Source organism: Phaseolus vulgaris, chromosome 9 (genome assembly GCF_000499845.2).
Source record: "Phaseolus vulgaris cultivar G19833 chromosome 9, P. vulgaris v2.0, whole genome shotgun sequence".
Taxonomy (NCBI): domain Eukaryota; kingdom Viridiplantae; phylum Streptophyta; class Magnoliopsida; order Fabales; family Fabaceae; genus Phaseolus; species Phaseolus vulgaris.
Window position 1 is genome coordinate 34,212,503 of NC_023751.2, and position 27,485 is coordinate 34,239,987.

The following is a 27,485-nucleotide window of genomic DNA, read 5'->3' on the forward strand; positions in this document are numbered from 1 at the left end:
TTTGTTTGTTGGATCTCTATTTTTTTTTTTCAAATAGAAAGAATAACTTAATTGATTTGTTTCTATCATTTTGACAAGAACCTTGAACCCTAAAAAGTAGGAGATTAGAAATATGTTTTGTCCCATTGATTATTCAATTGAAGATGTAGTTTGTATTCACAAGGTACTAAATAATTAATTGGGTAAAAAATGGTGTGATCTCAATCATAAAACTGAAACAAAATTAAAATGGATAGACATAGCATACCCCACCACCCACCCCCAATACCATCTTCAATCCAAAACTGAGTCTTTGGCTCAGAAGCACCATCAAATTGTCCTCTCCTCACCACAAATGCCAATTCTCAAACTTTGTGAAAGAAGAAGCAGAAACAAATTAAAGGGTAGTTTTCAACTTTCAGTTGAAGCCAGAATTCTTCACCTCTCTCTTTCATTTCAGTTTTCTTACATGTTGCATCACTGCCATATTGGAACAATCAAAAGGGGTTTCTTTCTGTTAAGCTCTTAGACTTAAAGATTTTTTTTTTTTGGAGTTTCCCGTAAACCTTTGAATCTAGAAGAAAAACATGTCTCCCATGTCGACTATTCCAATTCATAGACCTGAGTTTGGGACCTTGTTCTTCAATGGGTCTCCAAACCCTTATAAATGCCCAAGAGTTACCTCCTCATGGACCATGTGAGTTTCAATTTTCTTTTTCATTTATTTTATTTTGGGAATCATTCTTTTATTGTATGATTTTTAGCTTTTTCTGTTTTATGTTTGACGTGAACAGGGCCATGGATTCGAAATTTTCTCTGACAAAGAAGAATGATATTAATAATGATTATAGTATGAAGAAAAAGGAAGAACTCTCTGTGCAGCTTTCAACTCCACCCATTTCCAAAGTGGAAACTTTAAACTCCAACAATCTCCAATTTGATCGGTTGCAGCCATCGGATCAAGAATTGGGTCGAGTAAATAGGTTTGAGTTTGGACAATTTGTTGCAAGAGAAGCTGTGCTTGACGAGGAGTATTGGGTATGCTATGATAATTTTTAGGACAGAGAGAAAAAGAGAACATGTGAAGTGTGTGTATTGTCATGTGTAATTGATGATGCTGGTACCTTTCTCAAATATTTATTTATTTGTTTTGTTTAATTTTATGCTAGACAGCAGCATGGTTGAGAGCAGAAAGTCACTGGGAGAATCGGGCATATGAAAGGTATGACATGACACACATCAGGAAAGGTCAAATGTTCTTTTATAGAGATCTTTTAGTAGTGATAAACAAGGAATGTGGAACCATTTGTTGGTTTCATTGACTTCAGATGATAGCAGATTGAGTAACATTTGAATTAGGAACAATTAATCAGATTAACATGTATGATGTTGAACATTGATTTAATGATAATTATAGATTACAGTAAGAGAACTATTAAACAAGACTGTGTTGTGTAACTAGGCATGTATAGCAGATTGAGTATAAGTAACATTTGAATTAGGAACAATTAATCAGATCAACATGTATGATGTTGAACATTGATTTAATGATAATTGTAGATTACAGTAAGAGATCTATGTTACCGTAGATGATGGTGGATCTAAATTTTTTGCTTTTGTTCACAATTGATGATGAGTGCAAATGATTTTACTTCTGTTTTATCCAGATATGTTGATAACTACAAAAGGAAATTTTCTGAGCAGGTAGGAGTTCATATACTGCTGTGTGTGTACTGTATAACTAGAGTGTAGTATATAAAAAATCTCAACAAGACTTCCTATTGTCTAGGAATTTCATGCATTAAAAAGGCGGTGCAAGGTGCAGAACGGTGATAGCTGCTCATGCATCATCACGGTAAATCAACCTCATCTTAGATTCTGGTTTACTTGAAAAATTAGGTTATAATATATACTTGAAAGCTCTGATTTAATGATTAAAATGAGAAAAAACCTGTTGAGTTACTAATAGTTTGATGGTTGATTGTCCTTAATGTTTCAACTTATGGTGTTTGGAGTCAAGTTTAACAGGTGAGGAAGGAGCAGAAGAATGCAAAACATTCAACATTAAAAAGTGTTGTAGGAACCCTTGATTTGAACATTCGATATTTGCTTCAAGGGGAGACCTATCCTGGGGTATTTGCTCATTCTGTCTCATTCTGTTGCTTTGTGTACTAGACTAATGGTGTTGATGCAGTCTGCAACTCAATCATTTCTTCAGGAACGGGTCAAGGCTCCCCTTTTTTGCTGCATCAACAGAACACCACCAAGCAGATATGGTTACATTGCAAACTTGTGTGTTATCAAATCAGCTCGGCGCCAGGGAATTGCAAGCAACATGTTGTCTTTTGCTATTGGAACTGCAAAATCTAATGGTAATACAAACAAACATTATAGTAGCCTTCCTTTGTCTGATGTAGTCACAAAAATTGACTAAAAGTTCACAATTCCTGGATTCATTTAGCAGGTGTGACACAGGTGTATGTGCACGTGGAGAAAAATAATAGTCCTGCACAGATATTGTACCAAAAGATGGGTTTTGAGGTAATGTTGCTAGTTCATGTGTATTTCCCACTGTCTACAATGGATTGAATAAGTCATTAATGTGGTCCTCAAAATATTACCCTCTATAAGTTATAAGAAACAATTGGTTGATAACTGGGTTTCTTATTGTATTGTCAAGGGTTCTATATCTGGCTGTGTATGAAAAGACTTTGTTGGAAGAGATAAGACTCACTTCTGTTATCTCTGCATCTAAAAAAGAATTAGCTTCCAACTACTAGTCTAGGATATCCTTGGTGCAAAAATAAAAAACACTATACAAGTTATTCTCCAATTATCAAATATCTGAGTTTAGTCCCTATGTTGATATATTTTACTAATAGAATCAATTTGAGGGATTTCTTAATATTTGAAAGTCTACTTGGAGGATTACTTATATAAATCTTTTACTTTTAGGACAATTTAGGAGAGAGGGTATTCTTTTAAGGATGAAATTGATGGTTCATTCATGATATAACATTTCTACTTGTGAAAAGCAATAACTGGCAGTTTCCGTGCTCTTCTCAGATGGTTGAAATGGCAAACTCCCAGTTGATGGAAGAAACATACTTACTGCTGCGATTACAGACATAAAATACTAAGGATAGCTTCGAAACAGTTGTGAATTTATTTCAGAATTTATATACTTCCTGTAACCATCATAGAGGTGTAAGATGTAAATGCATGTAGGTATCCATGCTTGTACCTAATTAAGGTAACAAGTTTCCACTATTTCTCCTTCATTTGCAATGCATTGATATTTTATTCTGTAGTTTTTATAGGTATCATATATTCTTCCTGAAATTATATGTATTGGAGAAAAAAAACTTGGGTAATTTGAAAAACAGACTCAGATGTATTGGATTTGAAAAGGGTAAAGTTATTTCCTATTGCAACATTCTCAGTCTCATTTTTTTTCCATGATTTAATTTTGTGGTTAAATGATCATATTTCTCCATTGAAGTGTCTTCCTTTGCTGTGATTTTACTTAATTTTAGCCTCAGAAGTTATTTTTGAGGTTGTTATATATATATATATATATAACAATGTGTGGCATTTCAAGATAGAAAAGTGAATCCTAAAAAATATAGGAAAGTGAGGTTAAGAGGGAAAAAAATAAAAGGTTAAAGTTTGAAGAGAAAAGAATAAAGCAGAAGAGAAAAGGTTGAGTTTTAAAAGATTGAGAAGGAAGACGAGAAGTTGGGGTTTTGGAATAAAGAGTAAACTGAAGAAGGATGATGAATTTAACTCTCACTTTATTCCCCCACCTTACAAGATATAGGGATAGAGATCAGTTCGAGTTTAAAAGAAATATGTTCAAAATTTAAACATTTATAGTTTTATTAGATCAGATAAACCATGGACAATAGCTAATATTAATTTTTAAAATTTTAATGATAAATTATATTTTAACTTAAACATTACATAAATAAATTATTTTTTTAAGGAATATATTATATTTTGAGTCAAATATATAGTTTTAAATTTACTATTTAATAATTTATAATTCAAATTATTTATTAAAATAATTAAATAATATTATGCGTACATATGTGCAGGAACACACATCACATAATATGTATAAATTATATAAAATTAAATAAAAATAGTAATGGTACAAATAAGATTACAAAGACGAGTCTCTTTTCTTGCTTCTGTTATAAACGGTAAGAGATCAAGTGATCAAAAGATATATTCCGCCAAATTGAGAACAAGTTCAGATCATGAAGCAAATGCTGAGAAACGCTAATGCTGGACAAACTCTGGGCATTGACATTAGATGCAAATTACCTTTATATTCCCAGGAACACCAAAAAACTAAAGATTATGCTTTCAGGAATTGCAAGTTATAGCCATCTTGCACTCCAGTTTCAGAATTACAGGTTTGTCAAAATATCTACTGGAAATATCTTCATTGTAGGTTATGCTAAGTGTCTGCCACTGTATTTGACTTTCATACTAAAGTCATACCAAATCTAAAGAGACTGATGAATAATTCAAAGCACCCTGGTGAGGATCTGGAACTTTGACATCTTGTAAAACAGGAGACATTTTCAAACCAATTATCTGTATCTGTAGGTTTGAGTGGCCATTAAGAAATGCATCTGTTACCTGCATGAATGCAGAAACATTTCTTCATAAATACCGGGGTTAAAATAGTGAATCATATCAATGCAAAATGCCCACAACCACAACAAAAATACAAATCAGTGAACTAAATTGTCTACACATAAATTGATCACCTGAGTGCATCCAAAAAGTCTGAGTAACCTCAGCGCCAAGCAGCTATCCACAATCAAACCCAGTGCATTGTCTGTCAAATTTCTACACCAAGATAAATCCAGATAATGCAATTTTTTCGCATGGTTTGCAAGTGACAAGGTTGTGTGGTAACCAACCTGGATCAAACAAATGAAGCACTCAGTAATGTACAAAGAATTAGAATGCAGAAATTAAACTGATAACAGAGCCCAAATGATTATATGCATTTACAGACACTATAATTGAATAAGAAAAAAAATGATATTTTCATGATACATCAAGTAACTTCTACAACAGACCACTGCTAAAGCTCAACAGAAGGTTTGTTATTTTTAATAATCAGAGCACCTCTTCCAGTATGTCACAATGTTCAAGAACTATTGGCATGAACACGCCTAAGTAGTTTGTGCGACCAAACCCCAGCAAATCAATGGCGATAAAATCATTGAGTCCAGAAGACAGAGTACCTTCTTGATGTTATTAAGTAACAGTTCCTTCAGGGACCCTCCAGTGGTCTCCACAAATGCAGCAATTGCTTCATCACTACAACAAAATCCAGAGTATTATTCGATCCAGCTAAACCATACATGTCAATACCATGGAATAATTAATTCTCAAATGCAGAATATTATGGAGCAATGGAAATTAATTGATAAAATATATTACTGAACACACGATAATTTACTTGTTACAAAAAGATATCCTAAAGAGAGTTATCTCTACCCACAAACTGCAGTAACTTGTTTTCAACATATAACTGCAATTAGGTTAGTTATTACTTTCACATGTTTTGCTATATTTTCTATTAACAGCCCTCAGCCGTTACTTCAGTTGTTCCCTATGGCTATTATAGGCTTTCCACGTGGATTTTTAGTTGTTAGTATGTCAGTTTTTGTTACCAGGAGATTTGAATCCACCAACTATCCCATTCCTCCCATCCACTTTAACTACCAAGCCAACTTTATAGCTCCACACTTTCCACGTGGATGGCTTGCCTAGTTTGTAGACCAGTGAATCTACCTGATTTCCATCAGAATACAAAAAGAAATCATACAAAATCCTATTAAAAATTTAAAACTATCATGACTTGCTTCTTGCTGGAGCAGACTGATCACAGACAAACAAGCAAGTGCACAATCAAAAGTAAGTGTAGCACAAGTGTCTTGTCCTAAGGAAATAAAGAAAATGGTGAATAGAAAAAACACCTGAATGGATTTCGGCAAAGCTTCAGGGTATGAAGTACACGGCAACCATTGGTAAGATATCCAACAGATAAATCTGTTAATCTGTTCAGGTTCATAATATCAAGCACCCGTAATCCTGGACAATGCTCAACAATAACTTTGATTGATGAATCAGTCAGGTTTCTGCACAGTAGGAAACATAAATCAACAAACTATGGACTACTTTTGAAAATGAAAAGAACAGAAATTGCAATTTCAGGAAAATGTGTACCATTTCAAATAAAGAACTGAATTCACAAATAAACCATGTCCAAAGAATGATTAACAGCAAAGTGTTGGACACTTGATCAATTAACCAAAACTAACCTCAAATCCCAATTTGGTTTAATTTTTTCTTTAATTGGAAATTTTGTCACCAAACATGAAATTTTCAATGAAAATACTTCAGTGAATAATTACGTCTTAAGGAGATTCCTGACATGAAACAGACAGCTACAGTGATACTTACATACAGTCCTTCAAAACGAGCTCTTTCATGTTTTGGCCACGTGCAACAATGTAATTCTTGACAAATTCATCACAAACAGTTGGAATACCAGCTACTGACAACACTTCTAAATGTTCAAGCTCAATCAGTGCTGGCACAATTAGTGCAGCATCAATGCCTTGGCAATCATCAAGGAACAACTCTTTCAGAAGATAACTTAATGATTCAGCCAAAAGATATATACTAGCAGATGTGAGAAGGGAGCACTGGCTAAGATTTATCGATCTAAGAGCAGGAGCTGAAGAAACAAGTGCACGCAAACCTCCATCTGAAAGTCGGCATGCACCACGAAGTGATAGGGTAGTTAATCTAGCCAAATTCCTAGGTGACCGTGCTAAAGTAGCAACTATTACAAAATCAGGCAAGCATCGCCCACACTGGTCAAGTTGCAGTACCTACACAACACAAGTAAATAAACAACTAGAAGTTGGTTAATATAGGATTTGAAATATAGAAGCCGTCAAAGAAGCTAATCAAATTTCGAAAAGAAAACAAGAAATTAAGATAAAACTGTAACCCAGAAAAGACACAATTAAAATCCGGCACAGCAAGAAAAAAACTTATGTAGGAAACAAAACAAGTCAAATAAACAACAAAGTTTTTCCCACAAGGTGAAGGTGAATTAAATGTATCAAATGACACCATAAACCCTATCATAATTTTATAAATCATGTTTATAGACAAACTATCAAACATGTTATATCTTTTTAAAGGATTTTGCGTAATGTTTGTTCCAATCTCTATATCTCTGGCAATCCAGCTCTTCACACATGCTCAAATCACCTAGAGCAAGTTTCAACCATCTTTTTCCACATTAGCCCTACCCAAACTCTCTCCTTAATGCATTTATTCTTAAACCTATCTCGTCTAATAAATCCATTCATCTAGCACAGAACAATCAAAATATACAAGTATATCACACAATTTTAATGAAGATCTTAAAAGGAAAGCAAAAATATTAGAAATTCTGCAGTTAATTCAAATCATAAGGCCTAATTTAGATTCTCCAAGACAAAAAAATAATATTGTACTAGCTTCAGGACACTGTCACCTCATCCTCTCTTTTATCTCTATGTCAAAGATGTGGTTACTTAACATGCTAACTAATATAGGAAAGAAAATCGAATACATTTCTACTAGCAAACAAGGGCACATAAAGGGGTAATCAATTTCAGCCACTAAATAAAAATCAAAATCTGCCAAAGGAAAATTATGTTAGATTACACATACACATATAAAGTACTATTCCTCGGGGGAGAACCAACAAAACAAATGAACATATACAGTAGACAATGCAGTCCATAGATCATACAATGAACAAAATGCTGCAAAGCTAAATACAGGCACCGTTTAATCAGATTTCTTGTATCATACAACCATCTTAAATAATATTATCTTACATTAAACATCAACCCAGACCTCGAACACAGAGTAGAAACAAAAAAACTTTATGATAATAGGCACCAATAGTAGCTTATAAACTCCAATACACAAGTTTCATATGCTCCAAAAATAGCGACAAATACCAAAAGCCATCAAATAACTTGGACCACATACCGACAAATTCTCCGTGTTACACATTCGAAAGCACTCGGTAAACTGTTCCTCAGTCAACCACGAGCAGTCCCTTAACCGAATCTCCGTGGGAGTTCCACGCACGAGAAGCTCTAGAAAGTGACCGTTAATTCTCCTCGAGTCACAGAGCAACTGGCTAAGCCGGTGCCTCAACGCATCAGGCACACTCTCTAGCGATGCAATCGCATCAACATTGTTCACAAGAATCCTAAAGCACATATCCTGCAACGAAGGGACCGATAAAACGCCCACATCCCCTTTATGCGCCTTGGGAACCCACTTGATAGACTCGCACAAGTTCGCCTGAGAACTCGTTTGAGCATTCTGAAGATTCATCCCTCGGTCTCTGATGATTTTCATAGCCGTGGAGAAAGGACCGGGCCAGTCCTCAATTTCCTCACTAGCGGCTTCGGGAACCGGCGGCGACCGGCCATCATCTTCCTCTTCCGGTGCGAAGAAAGCGAACCGCGACGCGTTTTCCCGCGCAATGTCGTGGAACCGCTCCATATAATCGTTCCTCCTCAAACCGGAACGGCGCTCTCTTGCATTGGAGTTTCTAGAACGCTCTCGAACTTGCGCGGGTACATTATTTACACCGGAGCTCTCCGTTCTGGATTCCGGTGTTGCCACATCGCCATCAACCGCCACTGCCACATCATCATCATCATCATTTGCGTCAGTAACTTTTTCTTCGGACTCGAAAGCCATTGTTCTCCTGAGAGCCTTCTTTCCCGACCTTAAGCAGAGAAACTCCTCGCGTTCGGAACCGGTCGAGTCACTCTTGCGCTTCCGGTTCCCAGTGGAAACCCTAACACCAGAATCATCTGCTATAATATTGACATTGACGGCTGAGTTTTCCGTTGCAGACTCTCGTGTTGCGACATTAACATCAACGTCATCAGCCTCCTCGTTTGCGTCATTACCTTGTTCCTCTGCGCCGTTTGCCATCGCTCTCTTGAGAACCTTCTTTCCCGATCTTAAGTTGAGGACGGCGCGGGAGGCGGGGGAGGCGTCGGAGAGGGTGGCGAGGCGGAGGCTGCGGCGGCGAGGAGGGGGAGAGGCGGAAAGGGAGGAAGGTTCTCGGGTTTGGGTGGGTGTGAGCGGGTGGATGGCGTGGGGTTTAGAGGGGTTTTGAGTGGTTTTGGTTTGAACCATTTTGATGAGAAATTGGAAGCAGTAAATACGATAATAGGGTTTTGAAGTGGAAATGAAGTGACTGAAAATGTGTGAGTGAGATCCAGAGAAAGTAGTTGGAGCAGAGTGAAAGGGAAAAGAGATTTGGAGGGAAAACGGTGCTCTCTCTGTCTCAGAGACGCTATTTATTCTGCAACCACAACATTGGTGGGGCCCGCACACAGACAACACCGTTCACAAACTTCTCTCGCACACCTCCTTTCACGTTACATTTTCCCGCCAACCCATTCTTCTTTAATTACCCAAATTATAATTATTCATATTTTCTTATGAATTATGATATTACAAAAAAAGCCTTATTATTCTCTTTTCACTTTAACCCTCTTCATTAATGATGTTGACACACTCTTTAATTAAGATCAATGGATGTGACTGGTTTAACTGTCATTTCTTTTTTATATTATTATTACTGAGTTTTTAATTTTAAGCAGCGATTGCAATAAAAAAAGGTTTTGCTGAAAATAAAATATTTATTACGTTGGAAATAAAAATGTTATGACCATTTTTTTCAATAAAAGTGTTTTAATTTTAATGATCTAAAGTCTAGTTTTAAAATTATTGTTCTCGATATTATTATTTTAGGACCTGAAGTTATAGTTTTGACTATTTCCTTTATTTAAATTTGAGAGTTGCAAAAGGGTTTTAGGTTGATGGATCTTTTGAAAAGTCTTTGGAGACTTTTCTTTTAATTTCTCTTTCATCATGTTTTTCTTAGCATTCTATGAATTTTTATTAGGTCAATTGTCACTTGTTTATATCTCATTAGCGTGAAGATTCTTTTCTTTAAAATATCTTTTATATATATCAAACATTAAAATTAATTTATTAAAATAAAAAAATATATTATAATTTTTACATTGTGATATTTAAAAGATACAACTATAGATTTAAATTTTTCCAGATATTTTAATCTTATCTTGTAGATGTCATGATAACCACTAAATAATCATACAAATTTAGTTTCACCAAAGTTAATAAGATATTTTCTTATAAATAACAATATAAAAAAAGTTTAATATACAAGAAGATAGACCTAAATTATGTATCAATTTTAAAAACAATTTACAGTTACCTTTAATGAAGTGATGATAAATACAAAATTTAACACAATAAACAAATTGTCAAAAAAAAAATTAGTTTTTGATAAATAAAAACTTTTCTTCATTATAACATATTCTTAAAGAAAAAAAATTATCACTTTTTTTTCTAGAAAACTCGAGATTTATTTTATCACTCACACATTAATAACTTAGAGTATTTTTTAAACTTCAATTATGTTTTACCAAACAACCTGAATATTGCTTGAAACTTAGTGTAAATACTATTAATTATAACTTGAGTCTTATTTGAAACACAACTACTTCAATACAAAGTTTTACACGAAAAAATAGTGATTTAAAATATTATAAGGTTTTGCTTAATAAACAAATAATAGTGTTCTTTGACAAATATAAGATAAAAATTACTACTATATGGTTTGTTATATAAACACAAAAAATATTTTACTAAATATTAGGGCATATAAAGTTTTGACTAACAAAATTAATCCGGTTGTTGTTTTCCAATTTAGAAGATTACTTTGTATAGAAGTTAAGAGAGAAGTCAATGTAAATATTATTCTACTCATAACAATTATCTACACGACACATGGATGCACTAAATGCGCTTCATACAACATTAAATGTTTATCTTTTCTTTAAACAATATCTTGATAACTAACATGACTTATCAAAATTAGGTCAAAGAACTTTTACCCAAACTACATTAAAACATAATATTTCGTGCGACAATATTAATTTATAATAAGCTTATAAAAAAAATTTAGTATACAATATTAATTTAACTAGGTGTCTATTGTTTGATTAATGTTTTATTTATTAGACATAATAGAACACAATAAGTTACATCTAGTTTCATTGATGTTTTACTTATGAAACACAATAAAAGAACATATTGTTTCGTTGAGGTTTTGCTTATTAGAAACAACAAGAGAACACAATATGCTATCTCTCAAATCATCTATTTAAAAATTATCATCAACTTCTTTTTGTTTAACAAAATTTAATCAAAATCATCAAAGATTCGATAGCCTTTACTCTAACTAGCATAAATGGAAAAGAGTGGGTGGGAAAGCTTACATGAACTAAGCAAGAGAAATTGACAAAATGAAGAAAAAGGTGTTTTTTTTCCAGAACAAAAAAATACATGACAACCCAAGAAGATATTTTGAGGGATCATGACAAGGTGAAGGTAAAAAAGATAAAGTTTAAAGAAGAAAAAAAGGGTTGGAATTTTCTCACCCAATGTTTGAAAATGAGCTAGAATGGATGAACTTTGAGCACACCTTTAGGCACCCATAGTAAGCGCATTTTGTTTTGTTGACACGAATCAGAGATATAACTGGTCACAACAATGAGACGAGGACTGTGTTTGAAAGGAGGAAAAAGGTGCAGAAGTTCTACAAGTGTTTAAAAGCTCTTGAATTTTAGTTCATAAAAATTATAAATTAAACTTTTTACAAATATTTTTTCATCGTAGAAAAAGACAGATACTGAGAAACTGTAAAGTATGAAGACTTGACTTATCGCCGCATATTCAGATCCAAACACGCTTATAGAAGAAAAGAAAAGAGAGAGAGAGAAGAATTTGGAATAAAAAACCTACTATTCAATCACTCACTGCAACTTTAATCAGTGGCAGCAACAAAAGCACGTTGTGTGTGAACAGTGATAACATGCCATGGCGCAAAATGGCAGCAACAGCACCGCTGCCGTGGACGGCGTTCCACACCGACTCAACAGCCCGCGTTACTCCGGCTCCGTGACTCGCCGAGCCCACTCGTTCAAACGCAAGAACAACAACAATAACAATGAAATTGAGCTTCAAATCAACTCACCCAGATCCCCTCTGGTTCCTGCTGAAGGCTCTGCTTTGAAAAGGAACAATCTTCAGCATCATCATGTGAGCCACAAGGAGAAAAGGAACAAGTTTGGGCATTGGGTGTTCTTTCTCTTCTGTGGGGTGTGCTTGTTTCTGGGCCTTCTCAAGATTTGTGCCACTTCCTGGTGGTTCCGATTTTCAGTACACAGTACAAGTGAATCCGTTCAGGTTTCAGTTTCAGTTATGCCACGCTTAATCTTATTATGATGTGATGGAGTTGATGATGTTTGCCGTTTAAAACATCTGTGGAGAGGAAAACTTGTCATTGAAAATCTTTTGTTACATTTTTCGTGCGATGCTATATGATGATGATTGATTGAAAATTGATGATAACCTTTGTCAATGTTTAATTTAAACCTTTACTGATTGAAACTTCAATTTTGATTGGAAAACGTTTTTAAAATATCAAAATCAGTGTATTTTGAAGGCAGAAAAGCACCAAAAACCAGGAGAGAATTTGGACTCCATAAAAACACTAGAGGAACAAAATTGAGGTGTCTCGTAATTTTTACGAATTAGGTAGGTTGACTGAGAATATGGTAGGTCACACTAAGTAAATTATTTCACCCTCTTATCAGGAACTATCTGACTCCATTAATAATCGAAATCTAATGGATCAAAGCTCCCATGGTTATGCATATAGGGAGGGAGCAAGTGAGGCTGAAAGAACTCTGAAGATGGTAACTACAGGAATGATTGACACTCAGGCTGGCATGGCTGAAGTAAGCCTCTAATCTATATTTCATCATGTTTTCAGGTGTGTTATATTCAGTTAATTATTCTAGGTTGTCAAATAAAATTACATTGTATTTGGAATGATAGGCACATGGTGATTTATTCGTGTATTTTTCCTTTTCATTTATCAACATTTCCTTTTTGTTCAGGAATCAGGAACCTGGTCTATTCCCAACTATAAGAATTTCACCCAATGCATAGACCTGCCAAGAAATCATAAAAGTGTGTTATTTTATTATCAAGTATTTTCTGCTATTCATTTTTCGATATTTCTCTCTGCTAACCTTTGAATTCTATTTTGCAGAGCTAGATGCAAAGACCAATGGCTACATTCTTGTAAATGCTAATGGTGGCCTGAATCAAATGAGATTTGGGGTCTGGATGTGTTGGTTTCTGATGAAATATCTGAAAAAGTTAGGTAGGCGGCAAGCATAATCTAACATGTTAATATATTTTGAATGCAGATATGTGATATGGTTGCTGTTGCTAAGATTATGAAGGCAACACTTGTTCTTCCTTCTCTTGATCACACTTCGTACTGGGGTGATGCAAGGTTGGTTTATTTTTACCTCATCTGGTACTGTGGTATTGGAAAATAGGATTGGTTCGTGTATGCACAATACCCTTGTTTCTTACAAAACCAAAACTTCATTCAGTTTTCAGTCGACCATGATTACTGATAAAAGATTTGTGTAGTGTTAGACTATTTCAAGTCGAGTCATTGCATAAATGAGAAATAGAGATGATCAAATTGCTGTAAGAAATGAACTAGGGATAAATTTAACCAGTTGGAACGTATGCTAACACTTTTGAGAAGTGTGCCATCAATTGCAATCTTAAAGCCAACATCTTTTTACAGACAATGTTCATAACTTCTGCCTTAAATGGCAAAAAATTCTACATGGGAGAGATCTGGTTGGTCCTTTGAATCTCTCCCTCTTCTATTCCTCATATATTTTTTTCCATCAGCTATCAATTATTAAATTTGATAATTGTCTCAGATGATGTTTTAAGTTGCCAATAAGATCCAATATTCAATACTTCGTAAATAATTTATTTTGATATGTTTGCAGTGGCTTCAAGGATTTGTTTGACTGGAAACATTTTATTGAGACACTGAAGGATGATATCCAAGTAGTTGAGACATTACCACCTGCTTATGCTGAAATTGAACCTTTCTCCAAAACACCAATATCTTGGTCTAAGGTCAACATAAAACTCTATTACTTTTTGAATTTAAAATGATATGTTTGATTAATTGATTTTTTGTATTCTTGTGGAAGGTGAGCAACCCGTATGATGTATTTAGGTAGCCAGTTGAAGTTTATATCAAATGAGAGTATGAAATGAGAGACATAATTGATTGAGTTTCTTTGTTATTTTTTTTGTCTGTTTTTCCAAAACATTTCAATGACAGTCGATAAATTTACATGCTTGTTCACAGGCCAGTTATTACAAGACTGAGGTTCTTCCCCTCCTAAAGCAGCACAAAGTGATCTACTTCACCCATTCTGATTCCAGGCTTGCTAATAATGGAATTCCAAGCACAATACAAAAACTAAGATGTCGTGTAAATTATAGAGCACTTAAATATTCTGCTCCAATTGAAGAATTTGGAAACAAATTAGTATCCAGAATGCGGCAGAATGAAAATCCGTATCTCGCGCTTCATTTGAGGCAAGTTGCAACTCTAATATTTTAGTACAATGTGAAGAGTGGATCCTCTTCTCTTCTCAACTTTCTTCTATTTTGCTCTATTTCATTTATGTGAGTGCATATGTATTCTTAACAATGAAGGACTAATTATGAGAATGATGATTTTCTGCTCTGATCATACAAATACATAGCTCAATCACCACCAAGGTCCTTTGGGGATTACTTGAGCATAAAATATTCATTTATAATTTATCTGTTAGGTTGAATCCTACTCTATGTAAGTAGTTGTCCGGTGAGGTAAGACATAAGACTTAATTATTGGGCTAGTTTCAGTTGATCTAAACTGATCAAATATTTTTTTTCTCTCCTGATTAGAAGTTTTGCTTTAAATCACCCTGCTCTATGTCCTTTTTCAACAGGTATGAGAAGGATATGCTTGCATTTACAGGGTGCAGCCACAATTTGACTGCAGAGGAAGATGATGAACTACGACAGATGCGATATGAAGTCGGCCACTGGAAGGAGAAGGAGATTAATGGGACTGAGAGGAGATTGACAGGGGGTTGTCCATTAACTCCTAGGGAAACTTCCCTATTGCTTAGAGCACTGGGTTTTCCATCACAGACCAGGATTTATCTGGTAGCCGGCGAATCGTATGGTAGAGGAAGTATGAAATATCTTGAGGATGATTTTCCCAACATTTTCTCTCATTCCTCTCTGTCTTCCAAAGAAGAGTTGAATCCTTACAAGAATCACAAGAACATGTTAGCTGGTATAGACTTTATTGTTGCACTTCAGAGTGATATATTTCTCTATACACATGATGGAAATATGGCAAAGGCAGTACAAGGTCATAGGCGCTTTGAAAACTTCAAGAAGACCATCAATCCAGACAAGTAACACATTCTTCACCAATTCTTACTTGTAGATTAACTGTTTGATCATATATTCATATTTACATTACTGCTGCAATGTGAAATTATTGCTGATTTAAAGGGTTGGTGCAGGGTAAATTTTGTTAAACTCGTTGACAAGTTGGATGAAGGAAAAATTTCTTGGAAGAAGTTCAGCTCCAAGGTAAAAATACTTCACAAAGACCGAATAGGTGCTCCATATCTTAGGGAGCGTGGAGAATTTCCTAAGCTAGAGGAAAGTTTTTATGCAAATCCTATGCCAGGATGTATATGTGAAACAAGATTAGAGACCTCACAGTAGGTTGTGTTTCATATTGTGCCATGATGAGGGCTGCATCTATAGGTTATTTTCAATACTTTTGTCTTGCAAAGGTGAGAATGTGATTGTTCAAAAGCTTGGTTATATGACAAGTGCTAGTGCTTGAGAAGGTGTACATGCTTACATGGGGCCAAGAAAAAGGGGTAAAAACTGAGCTACTCAGCTGCTGCATTTCAAATTGAAGGATCAAGCACAACATCTAATGAAAAACTATACCTTAGTCACACTTCTAATGAAAAGGTTTTTTCTTTTTTCTTAATATTTCTAGATTGTTAATTATTCAATATCTATTCATGCCAAGAAAAGATAGCAAACTGAATAATATGTATTGTTATAGTTCATTATTCAATAGTACAAAATACTCTGGTTTTGTGCATTAGCAATTCTTTTAAGCAGGTGTTCTTAGATGAGACTTTAGTGTTGCTCATTTTGATTACCCTTTAATTGATATGATTAGATTCTTGATACAATTTGATTGATTTAAAAGTCATATGGAAAAACATACAATCATTAAAGATAATGGTTAACAATTTATCCAAAGTTGTCAAACTTCAGAAAAAAAACATTAAAATACCCATAAATAATGTAATAATTTAATATTATATGATGTTATAAATAACTTTTTATATTTTTTTACTGTAATATTATTATTATTAGTTTATTATTTACTTCAGAGTTGTGAGATGGTAAAGTGTGGAGCAGAATCTGATACACAAAATCTGATATAATTAATATTTTTTCATTTATAATCTGATTATAATTAGTGGATGAAATTTTAATAAAATTATTTCATATAATAGCAAATTTTAATATCCAAACTCTATTTATAGTTACGATTTTTAACTATTAATTTAATGTTATACTTGTTCATTATTATTTTAACTATAATTTTTTTATTTTTTTTTAGAAAATGTTTATTTTTTATTGAGAAAGGGCAACTATTTTAAATTATAATAAAAATAATTTTGTTCACAAATATACTTGAAATTCAATTTTTACAATTTGTTATATTATAAAAAACTAAACAAAATTATAATTATTAAAAATATGCAGGACCTAATATTAAGATTTGAATTAATAATTAATGATATTTTTATTTGTCATTTTACAACTTTCAACTAATTAATCAACTAGTTTTATAAAAAAAATCAGTTCTTAACAACCTTTTTGGAGTAATTTTAGCAAACATAGCCTTAAATTTAAAGTTTTGTATGGATAATTTTAATAATAAAAATTGAATTATATGTGGATGTCTATTACTAAAATGAAACTAAAAGAACACAAACAATACTTATATGATGGTATTACATATATGCTTTTTCCTTAGAAATAATATTTCCCTGCTGTTAGTATTATGACAGTGGGGACTTCAAAACATCTGATAGAGACTAATATATAAGGGTTGAGAAAGACTTTTCATTTAGCAAGTATTTTTACAATGACACAAAATTGTATAGCCAACATTTCCAGTGTTTAACCTCCCAAAAAATATGGAAGAAAACATCAATAACACTATAACTGAATAATTGATTCAACAAGGTCCTCAAGAGGTGCCAACTCTGCTTTGTCGATCAAACGGAATTCCTGCAACACAAAATTCAACAGGAAAATATGAATATTAGGTGATAGCAGACAAGTTGAGATTTGAACATGCAACAACATGTAACTCACATGCCAACAATCTTACACTGCAACAAGGGTCATATGATATGACACAGTAAATTCTGTGAATTGTAAATGCAGCAATGAATTTCTCTCTAACTTACTTACCCAAGTAAACAAAACAAAATGCTTGAAGCAAGTATTGAGGTGAGCTTCTTCTTTCAAACTCACTATCTTCTGAAAATGTGAATGGTAAATGTGAGCATATACACGGAATAATCGCTTGAAAATTGTCTTGACAACTTCTCGGAAATTGGATGGAAAGGGAGCCCCTGCAGAAACCAATACAAGTGTGTTATGATGCATATAATAAGGTGAATAAAGTCCAGAGAATTCAGCTAACTGGACCACTAGCTTTATCAATATGTCCAACATACCCAATCTTTGAGGGAATATTGTTTCATCATCTAGTTGAGATTCAATCCAGTCCATCAAATACTCAACATATTTTGGAGCAGACACCTCTATTGGTTTCTTTATAGTAATACCATCAGCCCATCGATACTCGTACCTGTAGTGTATATAATGTTGTTTACAATGATATAGATACCCCATTTAAGGATATGAAGCTATGGATAATTGACTAACTAGACAATGAAAAAGTTAAGGAAAAATGGTATAAAAAATGTGAAAAAGGGTGTTGCAATCTCAAGGAACATGGTATGCTCTCTTCTCTTATTCACAATGTTTCATGTAAAATATATTTTCCCATTTTCTTGGTTGAAATCTGTTTCTTTTGTCCCTCCCCATGCATATAGCTTCATAAATCATCCTAGAAAATATATTTAGCTACAAACTGATCATTCAAGACAAGAATCTCTGCCTCAAACATTGAAAAGGTACAGAAAGTTGTACGCCATATTTACTAAAACCATATATTAAGATAAACTAAAAGCCAATTGCTGGAAATACAGTGCAGACAAGCCAAAAAGAGGAAAGATACACATAGTGGCCTATCTAATCTAGCTACAACAATGCTATGTAAGAAAATTAAGAAGAGTTGCTTGAAGGATAAAACAATACTTTGGTCCAGCAGACATTGTAGGGCAGTTATTTGCTGTGCAGAATTCAGTAAGTGTACCAAAGAGGATATTCACTTGATTAAAGAAGTCAACAGCTGCACATAAAGACAAAATGAAACCCCAAGCATTGTCAATAATATTGAAGAGGTTAAGAAAATCAGTATCAAGAATATGGAAGAGATGGAGCACTATCTGCCAAGAGCTAAATAGTAAAGATTCTTACTGTTTACAGCTAGCCACTCATTAATATCTTCACCAGGAGGCAGTTTAACAGCTTCCCTCAAGTTTCCACTACCTAACGTGGCATCGATGTGTTTTTGAAGTTGAGCACCCTGCATTTTATAACCAAAATGCATAGAAGGCTCAATTGCCTGCACATAAACCATAAAGAAAAAAAAGGCAAAAGAATCCATTAACCATTCCACAAGTAAAATTACCAACCTTACTTCCCGATGGGGCACTCTTTTTTGGACGAAATGTTTTTTGGTTTCTGCATGGATCAAAGTTTGATTGCATGAGTACTCATCGACAGAAACAAAACAAAAGTACACCACAAAACTACAAGACAAGAAAAAAAAAACTTGAATAAAAAGAGGGATTAATCAAAAGAAACAATCATTTTACTTGAAGAAAAAGTTGCAGGGAAAAAATTGCAGATTGGAGCCATTTTGGCCATATAATGGTTTCTACCAATGATCTATGCCCAATAAATGCTTATGGATTCAAATCTCATCAACTGGTTTTAAAACAATTGGTGTTGAAGGCAGCTTTAGATGCTAATGACCGTTAAGAAATGGTGGTCTTTATGTCCCATTTCACATACCAGAATTTAAGTTTTGAAAAGTTCAGTAGCACAAACAAATTTTGATGGCATAGTATTCATCATAAATCTTTTTAAGCCACCCGGGCATCACAGAAGCAACTAAAAACTCAAAAAGAATCCTTGTAGCACCAAATCAAGTATGACCAGCTGAGAATCACATGCATACTTGACATCATCATAGTATCCTTCAAAGCCCCTAAATTTAATTTCTGCCATGAGAAAGCCTAGTAATATACCACTCAATTTAAAAACATTTAACATATCAGGAATTTCACCCCTTGTTCTGTTTGAAAGATGTAAAGAGCAAGAATTCCTTCCTTCCAACTTTTGCCTCTCCCCTAATATTGGGAGATTATATTTTCATCCTTTCCCATCCTCTGATCCAAACATTCCTTATTACATTAATTAGATGCCTATTTGAATTCTCTTTCCTGAATCACTTGATCAATTCCTACTATGAGCTTCAGAATGTGACAAATTACCATTGCTATAATATAATAAAAGCAATAATCAAATTAAGGCATAGAAAATTTCATACCCATGATATCAACACAATCAGTAATTATTACGTCTGTTATAAGCCATCCCATTTAAAAGAACACAAAAGACAATTTAAGTACAAACAGATTAAGAAAACTCTAAGATCAAACAAAGGGAATAAAAACACATCATAAAACAAATAAAGGGCAGGCTCAAAATCAAAATCCAAGCTCATCCTCAAAAGGGTAAAACGAAAACACATAAAAAGACAATTTTTTTTATAAAAAAATCCCAGAATCCAAATGAAAATATCAAGCAGAAGAAAAAGGAGAAGAATTGAAATGAAGAACCTGTTTCCAAGACCGAAGAGACTCATGGTGAATCAATCCCAAGCGTCTCTTTTTCTTGAAGATCCAAATACCAAAGGGTCGTCCTATCCCAATTACAAACACAAAAATCTGAAGAATCAGAAAAACAAGTTTATAATATATAGAGAAACAGAGACAGAGAGTGCTCACTCTCCTTATTGCCAGCCTGTCATTGCCTCCGTTTCTCTCTCTCTCTTCCCCCAAAATAGAGAGAGAAACCCAAAAACTCCATTTGCCAACCTGCATCATGCTTACCTGGCTGGCTCTGCATCATGCTCCTCTTTTTTTCTCCTAATTTTCTACCTTTTTCTTATCTCTTTTTATTTTTAGCATATATTCTTATCCTCATTTTGTTATTGTTCCTTTTTAGCCTCTTACAATTTCAAGACTTTGCAAATGAATGAATGATATTATTATAACAGTTGCACATGAATTTAGGCATCAAATTAATGGTGAATGAAAGCATTAAAATCAAATATCCTTTTTTATTCCTCAAGAAAATTCTATGGTACTGGTGCTGGCCTTCTTTTTTGGTTCAGTGGTGGGCTTAAGTTTGAAATGTTCTCTTCAAAACATATTAACTCAGAACTGTTCATGCTGTCATAATTTTATGTACGATGTTAAAATACAAGTAAAAAGTTAAAGAAAAAAAAACCATATAATTAAGAAAAAATTATATATTTGAAGTTTGATTACAATAGTATAACTACTTGAATTAGATTGGTTCAACAGAGTGGCTTTGACAAGTTTCTTAACTCATGAATTCTCAATTTAAAATATGCATTACATTGTTTTTTATTTTATTTTTTTGGCAAAATATAATTGTCAAAATAATGTTGAAGGTTCTCTCTCATCCAATCATTTACAGCTTGATGCCAACTTTTATGTATAGTACAATATATTTAATTCATAAGTATTAATTGGAATGAGATCATTCATGATACCAAATGTTTACTTTACACATAATAATTGTTCTGATCACTTTCTGAAAAACCCCTCACCTCCTTTTTTATTTGATTTTCATTATATGATCTGGTTTAATATTCAATGCTTATATATATATATATATATATATATATATATATATATATATATATATACTCAGTGTTGTTCAAATTTAGATTTGTGTATGTGTGTAATAGTTGTTATATGTTATGAGTTGTTTTTCTTTCCCAAAATGTTCTTGTTGCCCACTAAATATTTGCATTTTATATCTTTATCTCATCCCTACATCAATGTTAACATGTTATATAGTTTGAAAATTTCACAAAATTTGACACCAATAATATATTTAATATAAAGATAAAATTCAATGGTTGAATAAAATTCAATAGTTAAAATTATATAATATTAGAAAAATATTAAATAAAAATTAATTCTAATTTAAAAAATAATAATAATTATTGACTAAATTATATACTATTTTATAGATTAAAAAATTATTAGTTTTAAAGTAGTTTCTATTATTAATAAAAATTATTAATAAAAAATTATAAATGAGTTTGTAATTACTTACTTGTACTTATATACTAATTTTTAGAATATAAAGTAGTTGAGATATTTATGGTTTTATACTCACCTATACTTAATATATTTAGAAATATAACCATTGACAAAATATTTAAACATATCCAAATAACTTGAATAAAAACAACTGATAACTAACAAAGAGGGTAAATTATTTTAAGGATTTAAAAGCCTATAAATATATTAGTAGTTAGTTAATTTTTTCACTTATAATATTTCCAAAAAGTTCTTACTTAAGCTTTAGAAAATCTTATGTAGGTGTGGATATCTATTTGGTCTTTTACAACAAACTCAAATCTCAAAAGGATCAACTATGTTTCTTGAAGACTTTATTTTTTCCACCTTAGAAGTATATACTCATTTTCGACAAGAACATTTGAGACTTAGTAAGGGTTTGGGTATAACATTATTTTGTTCTCCATGATTTGTAGGATATTTTTCTCTAGTTCTACATATAAATAACCTACAAAGATTAACTTTAATACCAACTAAAATAATATGTTAACTTAAAAAAGAACGTTTAATATTTTTTACACAAAGATGAAAACATCAGTTTTTCTACCTTAGAAGTATATACTCATTTTCGGCAAGAATATTTGAGACTTACCAAGGGTCTGGATATAACATTCATTTGTTCTCCATAATTTGTAGGATATTTTTCTCTAATCTTACATATAAATAATCTACAAAGGTCAACTTTAATACCAACTAAAATAATATGTTAACTTAAAAAAGAACATCGAATATTTTTTATACAAAGATATTTTTTTTATACCTTACATGACGCGATATAAACAACGCTTGTATTATTTTATACGAGTTAACTCCATTTAAGTCATGTTTAGTTCTCTTTCAAAAAAAACTTGAAAGGTTCTAGTATAATAAAATATATAACAAATATTGTTTATTATCAATTTTTACATATACAAATACATAATGTTCTGTGGTGCAAATCTATCTTTTTATTTTTTTTATAAAAAAAACACAAATATTCTTCGATCCATTCTCAAGGTATTCTTTACTTTGTCATTGGAATACAACCAGTTACACTCCTACTCACTAAGTGAAGAGTTTATAAAGATAAACTTTTTATAATAATTTTTTCTATACTGAATCAATAATCATCCTCTATAAATATGACAATTGTAATTACACCAACATTAGAATAATGATTGAAGATAATGTTTATGGTAATGATGACACAATGATAATAATTATTATAAATGTGCAATAACTATAACCATCATCACAACTACTGTCTTTATTTATAACATGATCTTCACTAGAATCATTACCACCGTTTCATGTCTCATGATGATGAAATAATAATAAAACAATAATCGTATTATGATTTTTTTAAGAATTTTTTTTATGTTGTTGAGAAGATTTGGTAACTATATTTTTATTTTTATTTTAAAATTTTAATCTTAACCATATAATACCATTCTCTCTCTATATATATATAAACCGTTAATAATTTTTTTTTATAAGAGAGAAGGAAAGAATATAATTACTATATTAGTTTACCCATAAATTAAGTTTCATCTAATTAATTTTAAGTAATAGTGTAAGATTTTTATCATTAGGATTTTTTTCCCAAATAGTATATCCCTTTGTTTGAACAACTCTATTTGTGTTCTTAGAAACCGAGTATTATCTTTTCAAGTATATTTAACCTTCTCACCTCAAGCTTAAATGAAAAATTAATGTTATCTAAAAAAAAAAAAAAATATTATTGGTTCTTCTACTTTTTATAATATTTATTTATAATCTCCAGTAGATTTATTTTTAAAAAAATAATTCATGTATTTTTCTCTATTAAAAACTTTTAACATTTATCATATAAGTATTACTCAATACAATAAAATTATTAAATAGAAACCAATTGTAGACTAAAATAATTAGTTACTATCTGATTAAATTAAAGACTATTTTATAAACTAAAAAAATTATTAGTATCTAAATATTTTTTATTGTTAATAAAAATTTATAAATTTTTTTAAATTAGTATTTCAATCAAGGTTTTAGCTCTTAACTACTTTATATTATAAATTAGTCTCTAATTTAAATTATAAAATATTAGTAGTTAAAATCTTGGTAACTAGTTTAGATACTAATATAAAACTATTTTATAATTTTGTAGTAATAATAAAAATCACTTTAGATATAATAACATTTTAATCTATGAAATAGTATCTAATTTAATGACTATTTTTTGTTTTTAAATTTAATTATTATTAAGATTTTTCTTATAGTGTCTTAAGTGAAATTGTTCCTCAAAATACAAAATATGGAAGTTGAAAATCACAAAAATATAATCTAACATGGTAGTCAATAAAATATTATTCTCTTCAATAATGTATATGTTAAATTTTAATGTGATAACTAGTATTAGATTTTGCTTAATAATTTTAGAGAGATCAAAATAACATATTTAAACTAAATATAATTTTAATGTTTAATTTCTTTGTAAAATTATTAGAGTTGATTCTTCGTGCATCACAAGATAGTGTAAATAATTTTTTCTTTCTCCCACATGTGTAGGTACCATTCTAACCTTGCACGTGAATAAAGTATAATGTGATAGATAAAATGTTTTTTTCTAAAGATATTTTCAAAAAATAACTACAAAATGATATTTTTTTAGCAAATATTCGTATATTTGATCGAGGCATTGATGTGATGCTTAAAAAACGATTTTGAGTTTAAATAACTTAAAGTACATTTTGTATTTGATTTTTTTAAAGTTTTACTTTTAATAAGTGAAAACATTTAAACAAATAGCTTTATTTTTATTACGAAATAGACTTTAAATTTAACTCAATCGATTTTATGGGTTGATTTAAGCTTAAAGTCCACTTTGTAATATGATGTCAGAGTCATTTCGAATCTATCCTAGCGAGTATTTGTTGGACTTATCAGGCCACCCGCTATCGGACCACCCATAATACATAGTCTCACACACGAGTTGACAGTCTCGGCGTGAGGAGAGATCCCAGGACTAGAGATTAAAACCTTTCATGGTAGATAAGTGGGTGCAAACCTCAACCTCATAAGCCAATTTTATGGGATTGAGTTAGACTTAAAATCTACTTTATAATAATTTTTAAAATTAATTGTAACCAACAAAATCTATTTTTTTTAAGAAACAAAATAGAAAGAAAAATAAAATAAAGAAAGGTAATAGTAGCAATATTAAATAAGAAAATTATGGTTGTTGTAGTGACCACATAATCATAATAGTGGTGGCAAGACGATCACTGAAGTGATGATTATAGTGGTTATGAGTTAATGACACTATTGAAAAAGAACACAGTAATGATTGAGATATTTTATAAATTTGATGTTATTGTTTGGTAAAAAAATTTAGAGATTTAATAGTTATATGATATTTTAATAAATTCTTTATTTTCATTTTAGGTTTTCATTTAAATTTAATGGTTGAGACTAATCATTCTCACTTTGACTTAAAAAGTTCCTTCTCATAACAAAATGTATCATATGAATATCACCTTCTTACAAAATAAAAATACTAATATGAAGTGTTAAACTAAAATGAAAGATATTTAAATTAAAATACTTAAGAATTCAAAGTAAAAATCAAATTTCTAAAAGAATAACACAAAAATAATTCTCCAAAAGATCTGTTATTATGTCTAAAAGGTCTTAATTATCATATAATTAACCTTTTAAAAATGCTAATTTATCATTTACCATCATGATTATTATAAAAAAATTATTAAATAAAAATAAATTTTAAAGATAAAATTAGATATTATTTTAAAGACTAAAAAAAACTATAAATAGCTTTTATTATTAATAAATAGTTTCTAATTATCTAATTAGATTAAAAAAAATTAAATATCAACTTTAAAATTTAAATAATTAATTATTAAATTCTAAGTAACTAAATAAATACTAATTTAAAAATTATTTATCAATAATAAACTAATTTAAATACCAATAATTTTTTTAAATAATATTTAATTTTTTAATATAATAACTAATTATTTTTTTATCTTTAAAATTAATTTTTATTTAATAATTTTTGTTAAAAGCGAATATTTCCTTCATTAGTCATATATATGGTCATAACAACATAACATTCCTTTACTGTTAGTACATTCATGTCATAATTCTTATCGTAATTATTACTGTGATTACTGTTATCATTGTTAAATATTTGTTGTTTACACGAAATTTGATTTTAATTTCTAAGTATTTATTCAGTGCAAATCCAGAAAACAGCACACATTTATTCATGTTGTAGCACAAAATTTCTGAAGTGGGAAGTCATGAGCCTCAAAGAAGCTTAATTACTTGACTTGACAACAATAAATTAACAATATAACCAAAACCAAATCACTGATAATCTGGTTAACAAAGCCTGCTAAAGTAGAAGAACATGGTCTTACATGCAAAACGAAATCCACACAAATAATCAAATTGAACAAAAATGACACAACTCTTGAGCACACACTCCTATCTTTTTTCATGCATAAATCAATTTAACCTGACCCTCCAAGAACACCCTTCAGCTTCTTCACCACAGCAGCATCAATGAAAGTGGTTTCGGTGATGAGTTCAGTGGGGAAGTCACTCTTGAAGAGAGCAAAGTCCAGAATCTGCAGGCCAGGGTTGGCACTGCTGAAGCTAACAAAAGCTAAACCCTGAGAGTCACCAGAGTTGATTTGGAAGTGCAACAAGCCCTGAGGGAACACCATGATGTCACCCTTTTCGAGGGTTTTGAGGTACACATTGTTGCCAGAATCAACGAATCCAGCACAGATTTGACCCTCTACTACAACCAACAGTTCTGAGGCTCCAGGGTGTGTGTGGAGTGGGATGACCCCACCGGAAGCCAAGTCCAAACGTGCAACAGAAATTCCAAGGCCATTGACACCAGGGAATTGAGCATCAAATGCTGGACTCACTGCAGCTTTGATGATGTTTGAGGTGTTGCCAGCAGTGGCAAGGCCAGAGTAGACAAAGTCATTCACTGTCACCTTTGCAGGGTTCTTGCATGAGTAACCTGCAGGGCCATTGGGAGCTGTGTAATCTGCCACACAGAAATCTACCACAGAAGCGTGGGAGAGAGAGAGCAGGGATAAACTCAAGATGAGGGTTACAACTATCTTCATTGTTGATGATGTTTGTGTGTTATCAGAGTGGCTAAGGTGGGAGATTTAGTTCTGTTATATATGTGAGTGGAAGGCTTGATATTTCTTAAAGTGTATATATTCACCATGTTCAATATATGTGTGTGAGAGAGTGTGGATAGATTTTTCTTACATGCTTGTACGTGGAAACGACAGATTCTGCTAAGTTCGGTGCATGTGAATGACGATCTTTTCTCCCCAGATAACAACAAGAAGTGTCTTTTGGCTGGAATGGATGAGAAAAACAGTATATCTTCTACATATCTTCTTGTACTGGTAAGAGTCGCACGATCAAGATCATGACTCAGTATCCGGTTCAAGCCGACCGAAATCATTAAAATCATTACGCTTAAATAAGATTAATGAGACTAATCACTGATCAAACACTAGATAATACACTCTTAAGTATAACTCAATTTCCTAATCCGACTCATAATCATATAAATTGGCACATATTTTAAGAATCAGGTACGTTATCATACCGTATTAATAGCACTAAATGCCGAATACCGAATTTTCACTTAGATGTCAGAGTGTCTTTTGCAGGTAACATTTGAGTTTGGGATTCACGGTATACCGAGAAGTAGAGTAACAAAAGAGG

General features: G+C 32.0%; 5 protein-coding genes across 10 annotated transcripts; 2 read left to right on the forward strand and 3 right to left on the reverse strand.

Annotated features, from left to right (window-relative positions):
- The first annotated feature begins 202 nt into the window (after nucleotides 1-202).
- Nucleotides 203-3,415, forward strand: LOC137821720 (GCN5-related N-acetyltransferase 6, chloroplastic-like). Of its 2 annotated transcripts, none has more exons than XM_068626454.1 (9): nucleotides 203-676; nucleotides 774-1,017; nucleotides 1,149-1,201; nucleotides 1,647-1,683; nucleotides 1,769-1,834; nucleotides 2,008-2,112; nucleotides 2,198-2,351; nucleotides 2,444-2,520; nucleotides 3,046-3,415. In XM_068626454.1, exons 1-9 carry the CDS (start codon nucleotides 567-569, stop codon nucleotides 3,109-3,111), a joined length of 912 nt encoding a protein of 303 aa, XP_068482555.1. In that variant the 5' UTR covers nucleotides 203-566; the 3' UTR covers nucleotides 3,112-3,415. The 2 variants fall into 2 exon arrangements, with proteins under 2 accessions (XP_068482555.1, XP_068482554.1); XM_068626453.1 differs by having other exon boundaries at nucleotides 215-676; nucleotides 2,441-2,520.
- Nucleotides 3,416-4,267: 852 nt separating this feature from the next.
- On the reverse strand, nucleotides 4,268-9,394 carry LOC137821894 (DNA repair protein RAD7-like). Its single transcript, XM_068626688.1, has 6 exons — nucleotides 8,068-9,394; nucleotides 6,472-6,905; nucleotides 5,985-6,146; nucleotides 5,247-5,322; nucleotides 4,761-4,916; nucleotides 4,268-4,629 (listed from the first exon to the last, which is right to left on the reverse strand). Exons 1-6 carry the CDS (start codon nucleotides 9,238-9,240, stop codon nucleotides 4,483-4,485), a joined length of 2,148 nt encoding a protein of 715 aa, XP_068482789.1. The 5' UTR covers nucleotides 9,241-9,394; the 3' UTR covers nucleotides 4,268-4,482.
- A 2,421-nt stretch (nucleotides 9,395-11,815) lies between these two features.
- On the forward strand, nucleotides 11,816-16,222 carry LOC137820403 (O-fucosyltransferase 35-like). Of its 2 annotated transcripts, none has more exons than XM_068624476.1 (9): nucleotides 11,816-12,399; nucleotides 12,798-12,941; nucleotides 13,104-13,176; nucleotides 13,259-13,329; nucleotides 13,419-13,507; nucleotides 14,028-14,160; nucleotides 14,399-14,631; nucleotides 15,030-15,506; nucleotides 15,618-16,222. In XM_068624476.1, exons 1-9 carry the CDS (start codon nucleotides 12,019-12,021, stop codon nucleotides 15,823-15,825), a joined length of 1,809 nt encoding a protein of 602 aa, XP_068480577.1. In that variant the 5' UTR covers nucleotides 11,816-12,018; the 3' UTR covers nucleotides 15,826-16,222. The 2 variants fall into 2 exon arrangements, with proteins under 2 accessions (XP_068480577.1, XP_068480578.1); XM_068624477.1 differs by having other exon boundaries at nucleotides 11,830-12,387.
- Nucleotides 16,223-17,239: 1,017 nt separating this feature from the next.
- LOC137820404 (MOB kinase activator-like 1A) lies at nucleotides 17,240-20,753 on the reverse strand. Of its 4 annotated transcripts, XM_068624483.1 has the most exons (8): nucleotides 20,349-20,738; nucleotides 20,181-20,263; nucleotides 18,969-19,017; nucleotides 18,751-18,859; nucleotides 18,529-18,622; nucleotides 17,883-18,016; nucleotides 17,614-17,777; nucleotides 17,240-17,427 (listed from the first exon to the last, which is right to left on the reverse strand). In XM_068624483.1, the coding sequence occupies exons 2-8, from the start codon at nucleotides 20,204-20,206 to the stop codon at nucleotides 17,356-17,358; spliced, it is 648 nt and encodes a 215-aa protein (XP_068480584.1). In that variant the 5' UTR covers nucleotides 20,207-20,263; nucleotides 20,349-20,738; the 3' UTR covers nucleotides 17,240-17,355. The 4 variants fall into 4 exon arrangements, with proteins under 4 accessions (XP_068480584.1, XP_068480583.1, XP_068480582.1 ...); XM_068624482.1 differs by having other exon boundaries at nucleotides 20,181-20,753; XM_068624481.1 differs by having other exon boundaries at nucleotides 17,614-18,016; nucleotides 20,349-20,490.
- A 5,208-nt stretch (nucleotides 20,754-25,961) lies between these two features.
- On the reverse strand, nucleotides 25,962-27,112 carry LOC137821859 (auxin-binding protein ABP19a-like). The gene has a single exon (XM_068626643.1). It carries the CDS (start codon nucleotides 26,864-26,866, stop codon nucleotides 26,234-26,236), a length of 633 nt encoding a protein of 210 aa, XP_068482744.1. The 5' UTR covers nucleotides 26,867-27,112; the 3' UTR covers nucleotides 25,962-26,233.
- Nucleotides 27,113-27,485: the final 373 nt, after the last annotated feature.